Source organism: Jaculus jaculus, chromosome 18 (assembly GCF_020740685.1).
Source record: "Jaculus jaculus isolate mJacJac1 chromosome 18, mJacJac1.mat.Y.cur, whole genome shotgun sequence".
NCBI classification, from domain to species: domain Eukaryota; kingdom Metazoa; phylum Chordata; class Mammalia; order Rodentia; family Dipodidae; genus Jaculus; species Jaculus jaculus.
Genome location: NC_059119.1, coordinates 58447032 through 58465363, shown reverse-complemented (window position 1 = coordinate 58465363; position 18332 = coordinate 58447032). Strand labels below are relative to the sequence as shown.

Sequence of the window (18332 nt, the reverse complement as noted above, 5' to 3'; positions counted from 1 at the left end):
TTCAACAACTAAGATACACAGTGTCCTATAGGAGAAACAAATTCAGGTCACCAGATCCCTTGGGGAATTAGGAATCCAACACTTTAACAGAGTCTCATGGGTCACCTGTCAAGCTCTACTCCTCTCCTTTGACCTGGCTTTTCTTGCTTCAGATCCAAGCCTCATGTGGGTGTATGCGCTGCTGGCGCTTGGACCCAAGGTCTCGTGCATGCTCCATCACCAAACTGCACTAGCAGCCCTTTCCTGGGGTTGCATTGTCCAGGGGAGTGCTGACTATGCAGCTGCTGACCCATCCCACGACATTAACGACTAAATTCTTACCCCCTACCCCCAGCATGGTTACAACAGTAAGCTTTTAATGTAAGAATCAACTAGAATCATAGTAGTAAGTTTCAGTTGACTCTCAAGAGAAGTGTCATTGACCCAAACACAGCTTACCTTGGTTTCAGCACTCCAAGGTTTTATTTGAGTCCTTGCTTCAGGTTGATCTTAGAGACAAATATTTAACATGGTTTGGTAGATAAATAGGTTGTGTACACCATGAACTTAAAAAAAAAGCGCACAAGCCTCTGCAATGTACTACAAGTAAATGAAAATGTAAAGAGTTCCAAGTTAGGGGGCTTGGGAGAAGGCTCAGCAGTTCAAGGAATCTGCTCTGCAAGCCTGCTGGGCAAGGTGTGGACCTCTGCGCCCGTGTGGAGCTGCGTGCAGAGAGGCGCACTGGTCCGCAACCTCAGCGCGTCTGCAGCAACGGGAGGTGATGTCAAAAGAATCTCCACGTGTGTGGGGCCAGCTACACTGGCCTTCCCGGGGCAAGACAACAGAGCGCACGCCTCTACTCCCAGCACTCGGGAGGTAGAGGTAGGAGGATCACTGTGAGTTCGAGGCCACCCTGAGAGTACACAGTGAATTCCAGGTCAGCCTGGGCCAGAGTGAGAAAACCAAAAAAATAGTATTAAAAAGAATTGTGAATAATCAATATAGAATTGTTGGGTAAACTTGAAAGCACGCAGAAGAAGATATTTTTATGACAAAACAAAGACTGAAATAGAAATAATCTGGCTCCAGTATCTTTTCAGGAAAATCATCTGGAGGAGGCCAGGTGTCCTCGGCGTGTCCGCTGATGTCCATGCTCGCGCGGCCACCCACGCTGGCTCCTCCCCGCCCCGCAAACGTGCAGCGTGTGACCGAGTCGAACACTGAGAGGAAAAACTAAAATTCTCTCTCTCAATAGAGTCCTTGACATTAAGCTTAGGAATATCATCTCCAGACATGAAGGAGACCCTCTCAAGAGAAAGCGATCAAAAGGAAGATGATATGGGACTCATTTACAAATTCGGACACATTAGGCTACAAAAAGCCAGCATGTTATTAAATTTGGGCTGCTGTTGTCCTGAGGCAGAGTCTCACGTAGCCCAGGCTGGCCCTGAACTCTTGAGCCCCTTGCCCCCGCCTCCCAAGGGCTGAGATTAAAGGGCTGGGCCATGCACCTGCCTAAAACGACCTTTTGCAGAGTGTTTTGAGATGGGGATCTCACTTTGTAGCCCAAGCTAGGATCGCAGGCCTGTATCACCATGCTCAGCTCAGAGTAATTCTCAAATTATTAAAAATTAAGCCAAAAAGTGGCTTTTCAAATAGCAATAGTTATCTTCGGGTTCATTATGCTTCCTTCAGCTGTTTTCTTCTTTGCAACCTATCAATAACTTTTATGAAGCTTTATGATTTCAATGCAGCATTTTGAAGTTCAGAATAAAACTTCCTAAAAGGTCCACTGAAGGTGTTTCAGGATTTGCTGTAGAGTATGATACAAGACTCTATAACTCACCTCCAGATGCCTTTGACCTTTCTTTCAACTTTTCTGCAGCCATTTCCCCATAGCTGGGAGGTTCTGACATCTTCACTCCGGATCGAGCTTCTGCTATTAGCTGACGCGCGCGCTCTCTCAGCTGCCGCCGCCGTTCTTCATCTTGCTGCTAAGATATATTGAACAGTTGCCAACTCAGTAATTGACAGAAATGCAATTTCATTTTCAATCTGATCATCATGATAGTGACTGGTTTACAGCATGGTGCTTGGCCCACATTATAAATAGGAAGCTCTGTATCAGTTGGATGTCACACCAGTTTTAAAAGAAAAATCTTTTAGAATCAGATTTTTTAAAACATTTACAAATTATTGAATTAGAATGCCCATTAAAGTTCAAATTAAAGAATGACAATGTAAGTTATTGAGGAAAAATCAAGAATTACTAATAAAAGAATGGATATAAAGACTAAAGGCACACTACCAGAACATAATTTTAATTAATATCTGACTTTTGGAAAGAATAGAATTTAACTTGCTATTTTCAATAAAGACACCGAGCACTGGCTGAAAGACATCTTGATACTAGAAAATGCTTTTGACACAATGTTGATCCAACATAGGAAGAATATTTTTCCGAGGAGTAATTGGATCCATATCCAATGCTGACTTAAAGACTACCAACAACAGTAACTCAACAGTGATAGGAAATTCTTTGTAGTTACTTCTCCCCTTCATAGATGCACAATAAAGAAAACAATAACAGAGCCTAATGTGGCTTTTAAATTTGAAATATGGCCATATATGATGGCTTGCGCCTACGATCTCAACACTTGGGAGGCTGAGGTAGGAGGACTGCCATGAATTTGAGGCCAGCCCTGGCTATCGCCTGAGTTTCAGGTTGACCTTGGCTACAATGAGACTCTACCTTAAAGAACCAAAAACAAAATAAACACTCCCCTCCCCAAACCACAAAAAAAAACCCCAAAACATGAAACCCCCTCAAACACCTAAAACCTATAACAAATAGCTAGATAAACTGTTCCCCACTTCTAAAAGTGTTATAAAGAGCTGGGCGTAGTGGCACATGTCTTTAATCCCAGAACTCGGGGAGGCAGAGGTAGGAGGATCTCGTGAGTTGAAGGCCACCTTGAGACTACACAGTGAATTCCAGGTCAGCCTGGGCCAGAGTGAGACCCTACCTCAAAAAACCAAAAAAAAAAAAAAGTGTTGAAAAGAATTGTAAATAACCAATATAGAATTGCTGGTTAAACTTGAAAGCACACAGAAGACGACATTTTTATGACAAAACAAAGACTGAAATAGAAATAATCTGGCTCCAGTATCTTTGCAGGACAATTTCTCGAACATTTATTTCCTAACCCAAAACCTCATTTCTGTTCATAAAGGATTGCTTGTTTCATGTGTCTTTCAAACCGCTCCTGATGATCCCCTCCACTCGTAGTATAAAGAGCTCCTTTCTGTTACTGTGGTATTGTGTGTACGTGTGTGTGTTTAAAAACTTTTTACAATACTTGCACATTTATAACTCTGTAGACTTGCTTCATTCCCATTAGAATTGGGCTACAAAAGGCAGAAGCTATATCTGACTTACCTCTGGTATCACCTAGGCATTATAAAAAGGTGTTTTTTGTTTTGTTTCTTTGAGGCAGAATTTCACTCTGGCCCAGGCAGCCTGGAACTCATGACTATCCTCTTACCTCAGCCTCCCAAGTGCTGGGATTAAAGGCGTGCATTACCACAACCAGCTATAAAAATTTTAAACATGAGAACTTACTACTTATTCATGTTCTTTAAAAAAAATTATGAAAAGGCTGGGCAGATAATTTAGTGGTTAGGGCACTTGCCTGCAAAGCCTGACAACCTGGATTTGATTCACCTGTACCCAAGTCAAGCCAGATGCACAATGGAGAATGCATTTGGAGTTTGTTTGCAGTGGCTGGAGGCCCTGGCACGCCTATTCTTTCTGTCTCTCTTCTATCTCTGTCTGCTTGCAAATAAATAAAAATATTTTTAAAAACTGCTAAGATAGAGGGTAAGATAAAATGTCTGTAATAAAACGTTATAATCAATATGCTTCAAGAATTCAGAAGACAGGGGGCTGGAGAGATGGCTTAGCGGTTAAGTGCTTGCCTGTGAAGCCTAAGGACCCCGGTTCAAGGCTTGATTCCCCAGGACCCATGTAAGCCAGATGCACAAGGGGGCGCACGTGTCTGGAGTTCACCTGCAGTGGCTGGAGGCCCTGGTGTGTCCATTCTCTATCTATCAGTCTTTCTCTCTCTGTTTGTTGCTCTCAAATAATTTAATAAAAAATTTTTTAAAAAAAATTCAGAAGACAGACCAATATTTTTGGCTTAGGGGCAGATTGGAGCCTGAGGATCAGGCATAAATTGGTATTGCCTGGTTAGCAGTATTGGTGCAGGTGAGATTGGGACGTAGGAACAATAAAAACACATATAGGTAGAAAGGTTACCAAGAGAAAAGAACATAATGCAGTTTGCTGCGCATAGGGACATTAATGATAGAAAAGCAAGAAAAAAAAGTAAAGTTGGGTAGAGACTTGAAAGGCCCTGTATAACAGGGTAAGAAACTTTAACTTTTAAAAAGTTATTTACTTATTATATTGATTTATTATGCACGCTTGTGTGGGTGGTGTGCACGTGTGTGTGCTCGCATGCATGTGGGTGCGAGTGTTTACAGGCATGCATTCATGTATGTGCATGGAGGTCAGAGACTGATTTCAGGTGTCTTCTTTTTTTTGTTTTTAATTTATTTGAGAAAGAAAGAGAGAGAGAGAGAGAGAGAGAGAGAGAGAGAGACAGGGAGAGAATGGGTGCACCAGGGCCTCCAGCCACTGCAAGTGAACCCCAGACGCGTGCGCCATCTTGTGCATCTGGCTAACGTGGGTCCTGAAGAATCGAGCCTTGAACCGGGGTCCTTAGGCCTCACAGGCAAGCGCTTAACCGCTAAGCCATCTCTCCAGTCCCTCAGACATCTTCTTTGATTAAGCTCCACATTATTTACTGAGGCCAGGGTCTCTCACTTGAACTCAGAACTTCTCAATCCCGCTAATCTATATAGCCAGTTTTCCAAGGGTCCCGTATCTCCACCCACGAACACTGCGGTAGCAGGCAGGCTCCCACGCCCACCTGGCATTTACATGGGTGCTGGGCATGAGCTTAGTCCTCGTGCTTATGTGGCAAGCACTTTATTCGCTGAGACATCAACCCCAGGTACTTTAATTTAACAAGACATCACTAAAGGTTTTGGCGTGTTGGCCTTTTGTTTTTAGTGGTTTGTTCCAAATGAGAGGTTGGGAAGATATTAGTCATGCAGCAATGCATAAAATAGGTTGACATGGAGTAACTGGACAGACACTACTTAGAAGGTGTATAAGCCGGGCGTGGTGGCGCACGCCTTTAATCCCAGCATGCGGGAGGCGCAGGTAGGAGGATCGCTGGGAGTTTGAGGCCAGCTTGAGACACATGGTGAATTCCAGGACAGCCTGGGCTGCAGTGAGACCCTACCTCGAAAAACAAAAACAAAAACAAAACAAACAAACAAAAAGGCTGCATGTATAACAGTTCAAGAAAGCTATAATGATATTCAGGAAGAGGAAATGGAACACGGGAATACAAAGAGAGCCGTGCAGGAAACATTGGAAGCAGAATTTAGTGTTGGCACCGATTCTTGGTTATAGATTAGATGATGGGGGATGGGGTAGAAGCCTCAGAAGGATTCAAGTTGAGTAACCAGTAAAACTATGGACTCGTAATAGAAAACAAAAACCAAAACGATGCTATAAGGAGGGAGAGAAAGTTTGGAGTAAGACAAACTGGGTTTGAACAGAGGGGAGTTCGCCTGAGGAAAGACGGGAGCAGGCAGTTGGAAAGTGGCCATAATGCGCTAAGGATGTTTCGTCAAACTAGGACCGTGGAGCTGACAGATGACGTCATAGCGATCTATGAGAGCTTCAGGGACCCTGGAGGAGTCACAAAGGCTGCTGACCAAAACATGAAGAGCATCTGTACTTAGGTAAGAGGAGAAGGGGACAGGCAGAAACAGTGGACAACAACTCTAGCGCTGATGGCTCTTGAAAGTAAAAGAGGCTTCCAAGAGAAAGAATGAAATATGGCAGCAAATGTTAGAAGGGCTGGTGACGCGGCTCCGTTGTCGAGCTCCTGCCTAGGGAGCCTGAGGTCCAGCTTTCAACCCTAGCCTCTCCATTCCTCCCACTACTCAGCCAAAACAAAAGCCTTCAGCTGATCTCAGCCTCTAGTCATCTTGACACTCCCCAGCCCCAAGCTGTGGAAGACTTCCCGGGGAGGCTCCAGACCCCGCGGGGCAGTCTCCTAACCCCGCGCCTGTGAGCCTAACAAGACCCTGGCTACAACACAGTCTGGGATGTTCTTTTACACAGCTAAAACACTCGGCCATATGCCTATGTGACACCACCATCATCTTCTTTCTTTGTTTCTTTATTTGTGTTTTTCGATGTAGGGTTTCACTCTAGCCCAGGCTGACCTGGAATTCACTATGAAGTCTCAGGGTGGTCTCGAACTCACAGCAATCCTCCTACCTCTGCCTCCCGAGTGCTGGGATTAAAGGCGTGCGCCACCACGCCCGGCTTCACAATAATTAATTTCAGTTGCAAGAATCAAACCTAATTTGCATATGGACTGATCAGAACCATATCAAAAACCTTTATTCCAGGGGTTAGTCTGAACATTGCAAATGTTGTGTGGACCTCTCGTCACGTGTTTTACATGGGAATTATGTGAGGTGCGTACTCCTACCACAAATGTTTCAAGTGAATCTGCCACGCTCTTAGAATTTCCACGTCATCACGAACAAGGGACAGAGAAACAAGTGACTTGGTACACAAATCCTAATGGACTATATTCAGAACAACTGACCTGGTCACTTCAGACTTAGGAAAGAAAAGAAACAACTAACTAGGCACTACCACCACTAAGTCAGATATTAATGTGGATAAAACACTAGGTGCAAGGAATTAAAGAAGTATGAATATGGGGGCTGAAGAAATGGCTTAGTGGTTAAGGCACTTGCCATTGAAGCCTAACGACCCAGGTTTGATTCCCCAGTACCCACATAAGCCAGATGCACATAGTGGTGCATGCATCTGGAGTTCATTTGCAATGGCTAGAAGACCTGGTGCATCCCCTCTCTCTCTCTCTCTCTCTCTCTCTCAAAACAAACAAATAAAAATTTTTAACAAGAAATGTGAATATGATTAATGGAGAGAAGCAGCATGACTGAAAGAGCTTATACAGCAAAAACCACTGTGGTGAAGTTTATACACAACTATGTGCAGACATCTAAACACACACACACACACACACACACACACACACACACACACTGAAAAAAGTTGACATAAACATAGGAAATTCTCACGGTGGAGCTCTCTAAATGTCACAATGTGCTATGTGGTTGGGTTGGGGGGAGTCTACACCTGTTATCTCAGCACCTGGGGGTGGGGGGCATGAGGATTATGAGGTGAGGCAGCCTGGGCTTCAGAGTGCAAGCCATGCCCGTCACAGCCACGTAACGAGACCCTGTCTCAAACAAAACAAACAGCATAAATACGCTTCAAAGTGGTACTGGTCTTTTCTTTCAGTTACTTTTATTTTCTAATTTTCTGTAAGTAAAAACATACTGCTGTTGTAATAAACGTTACTTCACAATAAGAACCATGGGAGAAGGAAGGAGGAAGGTGAGAATGGTAAGCTTCGTGGGACAGGGCTTGGTAAAAAGGCAAGAGAAGGCCAGGCGTGGTGGCGCACACCTTTAATCCCAGCACTCAGGAGGCAGAGGTAGGAGGATCACCGTGAGTTCGAGGCCACCCTGAGACTACAGAGTGAATTCCAGGTCAGCCTGGACTAGAGTGAGACCCTGCCTCGAAAAACCAAAACAAGGCAAGAGCGAGGCGTGATGGAGGAAATTTTCTTAGCTGTTTGAAACACAAGCTCGCCTGTGAGCAAAAGCGTAGTCTGTAATGCACAGGGTAGGGGTGAAGATGTACACCAGACTTTCGTTCACGACCATGCTACCTGAACCTAGAAGACAGACTGGGAATAAAGGGCAGCACAGGCCTGGCAGTTATTTCAGTGACGGCTGCTGACACTTCCTGGGCCTTCATGTGCCAAGCGCTTCACATGCACGACCACTAAAGAGAACGGAGCTGCTTTTAAACTTTCATCTTTCAAACTTAAGGGCACTAATAAGAACCACTACTTAAGATGCCACAGGCAACCAGAGTCCACAGAATCTCACTGCTTGAATAATTTCTCACAGAGATGAAATGTGGAGATTCAAAGTAAGATGATGATGTAGTCTTTAGTCATTTTTACTGAGTTAAAATAAAATAAATGATGCTACCTCTCTCAATATGAAATGAGGACTTAATTTTTTTTTTTTACAAGCTAAGACACCTTATAACGTAAGATGCAAATGTTGCTTAGAGCTTATCAAGAGTGAGTGCAATTTCAAGCAGACAATCATTAAAAACACACACACACACACCAAACTCCAAATACTAATCATGGGCACTCTATCGATTTCCATGTAAATTGTTTGTTTGTACTTATTTACCCGTCATTGTTCTCTACACAATGGAAAGAAATGCAAATGCACAAGTCCCCAATGCAGCCCTAATGGGACTTTCTGTTTATAACCATGAGCCCAGAGGTGTGCTGTAATTCACTTCTCAAGTAGCAAGATTTAGCCTCATTAACAGACTGCAAGGGCAGGCTACAACTCATAAAACCCTACAGTAAACAAAGTTTATGGACACAGCACAGAATCCTGAGCCTGATTGACAGAATTCTACTTCCCTATCAGATTGCCTTAATTTACTTTTCTGCTAATGTCCTTACACCACGGAGGCACCTTTGCTTGGGCCTAGAGCTCTCTAGTGGGATGGCATATCTGCGCTGTTTGTTCTCTCCCCCTTTAACTTCTGCTCAGACAAAGAGCCAACTGAGAAAATAGAAGATAGCTGTTAAGTCATGGGGGATGTAGCCCGGTGGTAGGGGCTTGTCTTGCTCACGCCAAGCCCTAGGTTCAATCCCCAGGCTTGTGCTCCCTCCCCACTCACACTCCAAAAAAGGCATGAAGAAGTCTGTAATTATACTAGTTGATTATATGATCAGTTTTAGTTTTAGTTTAGTACTGAATTTCCAGTTTATTAGTCTCCACAAACATTCTAAGTAAAACTATTTCATTTTCATGTTTATATGCAGGTTCCACTGAATGCATTTCTTTCTTCTTTTTTTAGAGGTAGGGTCTCACTCTAGCTCAGGCTGACCTAGAATTCACTATGTAGTCTCAGGGTGGCTTCACATTCACAGGAATCCTCCTACCTCAGCCTCCTGAGTGCTGGGATTAAAGGCGTGTGCCACCACGCCTGTTTTCACTGCATTTCTTTATTTGAGGTTGTGTAGGTTGGGAACACAGCTAACGTGCATGGGACCTGAGTTCAATCCCCGGCACCACACTCGTAAGGTCGGTTTGTGTACCAATATTTAAAGGATAGGAAGGAACAAAATCTGTACCTTTTCTTTTATTTACTAAAATGAGCCAGATTGTTCATGCTCAGCAAGAGCATGACTGGGGAGGAAGGATGCTCATCACTGCATTGTTCAGCACAGTGTTCAGTGAAAATGGCTCAGATAGACGATGGCTTGCCTAAGCCTGAATACAGGAATGTGCTCTGCCCATTCTCCAGGAAAACTAAGACAATGACTGACTCACTGCTGTAAAGAACTCATCCATCTCCTAGGGAAAGTTTTCACTGGAGTACAGAGATAAAGGCCCCTGAGAAGGCTACCATCATTCAAAGAAAACCCTGAGCAAACAGGAAGCCTTTTCTGTCTTCTCTTCTGCAGTTAAACAAACATAAGCAAAGCAGCTAGACTCATAGCTGTAAAGATGTCTCTGGTGGCATTAGCCTGACTTATACAGGACAACCTCAGCTTTCCAAGGCCGATGGACTCTTGGGAAGTTCTGATGGAGGCTATTATTTGTGGAAGGCCTCGCTTCCCATAAACAGTTTACAAGTTATACCAGTTTCTTTTTTTGAGCTGGGTGTTTTCACACACTTGTGTATGTGTGTCTTGTTTCTTCCTTACCATTCTGTGTGAGAGCTACCATCACCCTCATGTTCTATAAGCTGAGTCTCATTGACATACACTGTCTGACATCACACATGTTGTAAATGGCATAGTAAAAAATAAACTCAGTGTCTCCGTGATTTCAAAACACTGGCATCACCTAGTACGTAACTGGTGTTCAACAGGATTTCCTCTCTGCAAGTAAAGTTAAAATCCCCCCTTGGTCCAACAATCCCAACAATCACACATGATCCAATAGCAACAGAGGAGGAGAAACTAGTTGTTTTCATTCATATTTTAAGACCTCGTTCCCGATCACAATCATAACCCTCCTAGAAGCGAGGAATGTAACTTTGCCTTCCCCTCTGCTCTTTTCAGGAAAAGGCAAAAGTCCTACTCAGGTACAGAAAGAGCCTCTATTTGGATATATCATACTCCAGATACGCACATATAGAAGATGGATCAGAACTAACACCTTTGGACACAAACTAAAAATATCTACTCCTTCCACAGCATATCCTTAGGTTACTATTTTCCTTTATCGCGCCGAAATGGTCTACAATCTGCTACAGATAAATGCACTGGTAAAACTTGACAATTTAAGGACAAACTCTTCAAGAATAAGTAATGTAATTCCTTGTTTCCTTTCCATAAGAAATGTATTGGGATGCAGTTTTTGTATTTCACAGTTCACCGATATCTAGGCGAGCTTTCTTCCACTGCTCCAATGGTGCCACTTTCAATTTTATCCTCCTTAGCCGCAGTAATTAAAGTGATCAGCAGCGGCACCCCAGCGGCTCTGACGCAGCCACAACTCCCCAGCAGACTTCTGCTTTTAGAGGGGAGGGGAAGAAAAAGACGAGTTTCAGCGCCCAGAGAACAAGAAAACCCAGCTTCCCCAATCCTCGACTTTATTCACTTGTTCTTTCGGCAATCCTTGGATCTAAGGACCAAATAAAAATGGCTGCTATGGGGGGTCTTTTTTACACTTGCCACAAATGTCACTGACTGACAGTACTTTAGCCAAAAAATGATGCCATGGATTTGTGAAGGTGAATTACAACATGAGGAACTGTCAGTGCGGCTGCTGAGCTCACTACCCACCCAAGGGTGTCTTTCACATTAGATATTTTTATTCATTCAGTTGAAAAACATGCACTGAAGAGTCCTTCTACTTAAAATACATCTACATGTTTTCATGAAATAAGTGTTACTTGGCCATATGTATATATATATATACATATAAAGCCAAACAATGGAGTCTTTCTACTTATGAAAAAAAAAAATCCACACACTTGCATGAAACAGGCTTTAAATGAGCTTTGAAATATATATCAAACAATGTAGTTTGCATCCTCACTTTCCGCAATCAAAATTTTTTTACTCTAGAAAAATACATGCTATTTCCACCAAGCCCAATTCCATAACTTTTATCTCCTTCAACAACACAGTATCTGGTGGTGACTTATGTTGCCTGTCCTCAGTGTTTCATATAATTTTAGGGATTGAACTTTAATTGGATGAAGTAAATTTTAATCTACCTAACATTTTTTTTTTTAAAAAAGAAAGTACTTAGTGCTAATATTTCATACAACTCCCAAAGTGGTCCTTGGGATTTCTCAATTTTATAGTAAACTAAGAAAAAAGAACTTGACTGTTACCATTTCATCAACAGACAGGAAACAAAGTTCTGCTATTAGGCATTGAGAATGGACCAAAAAAAGAAGAAAAAAAAGAAAAAAAGGAAAAAAAATTCTGTGCTTATCTATAGGCAAGGATTACCAAAGTGTATCTATTCACTCTCTGCAGAATATGTAATGAAATAAAATTTAAAAACTTACAAGGTCTTTAAAGGTTTAGGGAGACTAGTAGATATTTTACTGCTAACTTGATCAGTTCTTGAATAAATAGGGTTTATGAAGAAACATTAAAACTGCTTAGAAGATCTTTTCAACCCATTTCAGACTTTTCTTATGTTGCTTTATAATGTAAGCAGACAAGCTTTAAGTGGCCACACCTGCTCATTTCTCTGGGGATGGCCTGATCTATGCTTCCTAACAAAGAAAGAAAGAAAGAAAGGGGGAAAAAATCAGCCTTTCTTATTGCAAAATAGAGTGGAAAGTCAAAATCTTTCTCAAGTTTGCTCCATCTGGTCAGATTTAATCTTTGATCAATCTTGGGGATTACATTTATTTTTTGAGTAACTATTAAATTTTTGATTTGTTTAATACACATAGGCAAGATAGCAAATAGAATATAAATGCAAGTTGAATAGTTGCTTAATAAATGAGTAGAAAATATTAAAGGGCTAATTTACCAAACATAGAAGTGAATTTCAAGAACTTAGTTTCATTAGTATTCAGTTTCATGAAACTGAATATGCTGCTATAGTTTTTATGTGTGTTCTTATTTCATGATATAGCAATTATTATTTTTATTTGTAGTAATTGTTTTGCTGAGCATTATATCAGGCTAGACAAATAAAGAATCCTAAGCATAAGAGAACGAGCAGATTTATGAACCCATCCTGTAACTATCTAGAAGCAATCATGGCAGAAAGTTTTCTATTCTAGGGTTGGTAGCCCCTTTCATTTAACTAACATTTAAGAATCCCTAATAGTTACTACATTTCCCTAAAAATAATTTTAGATGAAATGACTTGGTGTTTCTGAAATCTTCAAGTTGCAATAACAGAACTAATGGACACAGTTTAGACCTCAAAAACGAGGACCCTTTGATAATTTAATTTTTCTTTTTCTTGTGAAACTGATAACCAGTTAGTTTAAAAAATTATAAGAAAAAAAAAAGGAAGAATAGCTGACTGAGTATCACCTTGTGTTACATCCAAGGCCTCTCGCTGGTTGTCTGGCTGCTCTTTTGTAGGCAAAAAGGAGTTGAACGCTCTCTGGCTCCTTAGATCTGGCCCAACAAATGCACCGCCAGTCACGCACATGGATCTAGCTTAAAACCCAGTGTGAGCCTAAAAGAAGCCAGTCAGACTGGCACCTACTCATGCAGAAGGAGATAGATTTGTCATGACAGGCTGATTATTCAATGTAAAGAAACAGTTTAGCTTTTCTAATCTGGTACAAATACATCTTTCTCAGCCAAAAAGCAAAAGGTCTAATAGTTCAAGTATTTGTAGTAGAGAAACCAACAAAAAATGTAACGTCAAAGTAAAACATAGGTATTTGTGCTAAAGTATTCTGCAAAACTGTCCTGTGGTTCCATTCAGTTAAGACTTAACCCTTCAGAAGTATGACATCTATGTGCAATAATGGAAAATACTGCTATTTTATTTTTTAATTACAATACTTCTAACACAAATTTAATTGCTTTCTGTACATGCAGCTGTCTATACATATACAGACATATATATATATACATACATACACAATAGATGTATGTGTGTATATATAAAATTGACTTTATTTCCTTATATGTGTATACATGCTATGTACATCTTTGTCTCTCTACTTTCCTATTTCATTTCCTTTCAGATACTGAAATGATTTTACTATAATGGTATAAAGAATATATGATTAATGTATTACCCTGCCAAGACTTACTTGTGCGTTAATATGCCAGTGACTGTCCTTCATAACTTCTGTTGCTTAACACTATTACTTATCAACTGTTCATGCACAATACTTTTGTATTGCACCCAGATCAAGATTCAAAACACCCTTGACAGTTATTACCAGTTTGATATTAGTAATAAATATAGAATAAACAGAGCCTAGAAATACCTTCGTGTTTAAACAGAAAATGACTACACCCATTATGATTAATCCATCTGCTCAGAATATGGTATTTTTTATGATTCTTAAAAGCTATGTTGCAAAGTGTCTTAAAAGTATTTACTCATTTTTGAAGCTAACTTATATAATGTTTAACTTTAGAACTTTTGCTCTGTGTAAACCTTACATCTGAGATTAAAAACAAGAAAGTGCTATAAAACAAGGATTTTTTTTTTTTTTTTTTTTTTTGCAAGTGCAACAGCTATGTATGCAATATAGGAAGGAGTGTTCTTTACCGTTCAAGATGAGGTTAGGGAAGTTCTTTTAACAATGATCTATGCTTTGGAATTCCACAGTGAACATACCTATGCACTGTCTTTTTATTATTTTATATCTTTGAAGCAATACAGGGAGCCACACTACTGAAATGTACTTGAAAGTTTTTCTCCTCAAATTTTACTGGGAAGACCCCATACCATACAAGTGATCAAAATAGAAAGGACAAGTGAAAACCATATGCTTTTCCAAGTCCCCCCTCTCTCTCTCTTTTTTTTAATGTCCTGCAAACTGTTGGCAGCTTGTTTTTAATGGAAAATACCAATCGTCTGGAATCTATACCTAGCCTTTTGCCAATAATGAGAAAACTTCACCTTCTGTCCCTAGCAATTCTTAAGAAATCTTTTGCTGTTATTCCTACAAATCCAATTACAGATTGTTGAGTAGCTAGTGGAGTAAGCTTATTGAGAAGTGTCACATCACTAAGTCGCGCGTGTGCGTTTCAGTTTGTAATGTGGTCTGAGCCGCTGTAGACGTGTCAACTTAAAATGCAAGTAAGTAGCAGAACAGGGCTAATCCCGCCACTACTCCCCTGCAGCCAAACCGTAGTGCAATGAATGACAGTGGAAATGCAAAGATGCCACTGCGCTTATCACACACAGCCAGATGGCGGACCTGGATCAATGCTCACATGCCACGATCAATGCATTTGATAAGGAATTAAGAAGAAAACTGTACATGTTATCAAAGAAGTTGTACATGGCATAATTACGATTCTGCATGTGCTTACTGATGATATTGGAGACTCAGAGGCAGGTGATAATGAAACTGATAGGAAGAAATAGCTTAAAGGCTACAGCATATGGCCTCAGCACTAAGAAATCTTGTCAAATAGTTCAGAAAGCTTTTAAAAACTGTTATTGCAGGCTGCTCCTAGTGCAGGGCAGTGGCGATGTTTTAAATTTCTTTAAAAAATTTGAAATGTCAAAAAGTTAGGGAACACGCTAGACTTTTTTAAGAAGTTATTTAATTAGGACATTGTATCCTTTAAAAAGATGGAAATGGTAGTTAGTACTAAACACAGTAAACAACCAAATACGTTTGTCAAAAGAATATTCATTCTGTACTAGACTTTATAATGAAAATAATTGCCGGAGATGAATTTTTGTGTCCGAAGCAGTAAATTAAAATTTAAAATTGATTTCCAGATAATAATTCTAATTATAGAAATATTACCTAACTCGTTAAACTACACTTCTACTGCACACTGTCAAAAAAAAAAAAAAAAAAGCATTCAGGGAAAAGGTGCACAGCAATGGAGATGAATCTACATTTAAAGTGTACAAAAGGGACCCCAAACACAAATTCTCCTGCTTCAGTTGATAGACGAGCTGTCTAATCAGCAGCCCTGATGAAACTTAAGTGCTCTCATCATGCTAAGACCTTCGGGCTAAATAAGGCTAAATCCCTTAAAACTTGCTTCTGAGAAAGGGGGGGAAAAGTCTATTTCCTTTCCTCAAATTATCTCAACTCGGAGAGGTGAAAAGAACCCTACCTCAGAAAAGTCCTTTAGACAACTTCCTTTTAGTCTAAGCATGGAAGGCAAATGCTCTGAACGTTATCTGGGAAAGTTGAAGACTAAGTTTTCTTAATTATCAAAACAATGAGATGATTCTCAGAGAATCCTTTGTCGACCTGAAAAGCTTAGCTGTATATTTAGTATTGTGGTTTATGAAGAGCACTGATTTTAAAATTATAACTTACTCTTGGCTTATTTGTATTTGTACATTTAAAATATTCAATTTTAAATTACAATAGAAGGGTCACACCAAGAGCTAGTTGTCAAAAGACAGTGCACATTCCCTTAGTTACAAGGAAATAAGGAGAAAGGTTAAAAAAAAAGAAGAAAAAAACCAAAAACTAGGAAGGGAAAAAGCACTAAATCCAAACATCAATTTGTGTTCGTAGGTCATTTGGAGTTAGATTATAAAGACGTGGAAAGGACACGGAGCACCGCTGACTTGGTTAGTTCTCATGCGATTGAAGGAGCTGCCTCGCAGATTCTTCATTTGGAGAAGCACTTTGATCTTTGTTCAAGTCAATTCATGAACATCAACTGACATCACTGCACGAAACACCCCGATGGTTAGAACCAAACTCCAAGCAAACTATTTGGTTTCATTAAGGGCTTCCAGCAAAGGTGACCAAGGCAATCCTTTCAAGAAGCCAATGAGCAAGTGACTCTTGAAATTCGAATGTGCACGATGTATCATGGAGGGCTAATATATATAAGCAACCAGTCAAGTATGAGAACACTTTTATTTACTTTCCGACACAAAGGAAAGCCACATTCAATTTCACTCTCATTAAGGCGTCACAAGGTTCTTGCACAACACCGAAACCCTGCATCAGGACTATCTCAAAGGTGACATGGATAGTTCAAGGAAAATAAACTTAGTAAGCATTTCATAAAATAAGAGCATTAAGAAACTAATTAGAGAGCCTGTTTTTCTATAGTTAATGTTTAAAATGCCATTTGCTCCTGCCCTCCCTTGGGAAGAGGACTTTTTCAAAGGGTCATTTTTTCACCCACCATGTCAAAGAAGGTCAGAAACACTCAAGTATAAAGTCTCTACACTGCTGTGGCGCAAACAGATTCTGCGGCTAAAATCAAACAAAGACCAATTAAACTAATCATAACGTTCCAGTGAACACAGGGACGCTCACCTGGTATTTCTGGACTTCATTCGCGAATTTTCAAATTTACTCAGTTTTTGGTATTATAATTGCCCTGACCAAAATACTGTGAAATTACTGCTCTGATCTACTAATGGCTGCAAAAATCAAGTTGTCGTGGTTTTATGCCAAGGGGCCAAGGAAAGGTGGCGCAATGATTTCTGACACAGAAGACAACTTCTAAAAACTCAAAAGGGGAAATTAACGGGATGTGGTTTACATCGCCAAAGACTATTCATTAATTACCAATTTAATCACTGCTGGAGGCATGACATTACAAAAATCTGGCTGGAAGTTCTAATAGATTATGAAGACCACCTAAGAAGAGTGACCAAGAAATGTACAAAACAATTAATACTGTTTCACTGCTATCAAAGACACTCAGATTATTTTCTATCAAAGGAATTAGTGGCTTCACAGTGCCACCACTTGGAGCTGTAAATACAATGGCACACAATTAGTAATGCACATGTGACTTCATTCAAGGCATACATCCTTGGGAAAGCAGTAACATGATAAGAAGAACAAAAGAAACATTAAAAAAAAATGGAATGAAGATTTAAATTCCGCTCTTGTGCATGCTGAGCAGTATCAGAATAGGCAATATGAAGTATTGCTTCAGTAATGGTGACATCACCCTGAGATGCCCAACACGGCCCCGGGCAGCCATATGGAAAACGCTCCCGGCCATTAACAACGGCAGAAGAGCAACGTTCCTGGTGCTGAGATGCCTAGCTGGAGCTAGCTACATGCTCTCACGGCATTCTCTAATAAATAAGACTTTCTGAGGCAAAGGGTTTATGGTCGTATAATACAGAGATGCTTGAGGGGTTGCCCCCCAACAATGATGCTGTTTTCTGTTAAGGTGAAGATCTGCTGGCAAGCCAGCAATGTTTTCTAATAAGTCTAGCAACAGTTGTCAAATGGCAGACTTCAAACCAACTTAAGTTAGACAGAATAAACTAGTATTTAAGTTGTAGCAAGTAAAACTCCCGGCCTTGTATAGAGATATTGATGCTAAACACAGGAGTGCAGCAGCATTCTTCCCTAAAGTGTAGCTATAAAAAGATTAGACATACACTTAAAATGTCTAACTGGTCTGAAATGGATTATGTACATGAACTCTTCTGACAACTGTGTTGAAATGAAATACAATACATATTTGCATCCCATCGCCCTGGGCATATTCTATCTAAAATGGAGAATTAAAACAACCCTAAATAAGATTAAAAAAAAATAAACTCTATGTTTTACAAGTTTCATCTCTTTATAGTAACTGACTGATGGCCCTTTTCAATGAAATTACAAATGCAACGTTAATTGACTTTTGCAGAATAACAGCTGGAAATCTATTTCATTTGGAAAAATAAAATTTCAGTTTGAATTTTAAAAACTTTGAGTCACCAAGGCTATTTAATGATAACAATATTATAAATACAGAAGTAAAAGTCAGTATTCATAAATACATTAAGTATAATGTCATATATATTATGTTATATATGTAACTAATCTGAATTTATAATTATCAGCATAATACACAAGTCCCATTTAAATAAATATTTTCTAATCAATATCAGAAGTTGAGTGAGGCATGGTGGCACACACCTTTAATCCCAGCATT

At 40.2% G+C, this 18332-nt stretch overlaps 1 protein-coding gene across 9 annotated transcripts in view; it reads right to left on the bottom strand.

Moving 5' to 3' along the window:
- Ehbp1 (EH domain binding protein 1) overlaps positions 1-18332 on the bottom strand; it is a 265866-nt gene that overhangs the window by 66152 nt on the left and 181382 nt on the right. For 7 of the 9 annotated variants that reach the window (XM_045137250.1, XM_045137248.1, XM_045137249.1 and 4 more), the window contains one exon: positions 1826-1973. In XM_045137250.1, coding sequence (XP_044993185.1) covers positions 1826-1973 — 148 coding nt within the window. The remainder of the gene's footprint in view (positions 1-1825; positions 1974-18332) is intronic. The other 2 variants (XM_045137251.1, XM_045137256.1) reach the window with 1 other exon arrangement.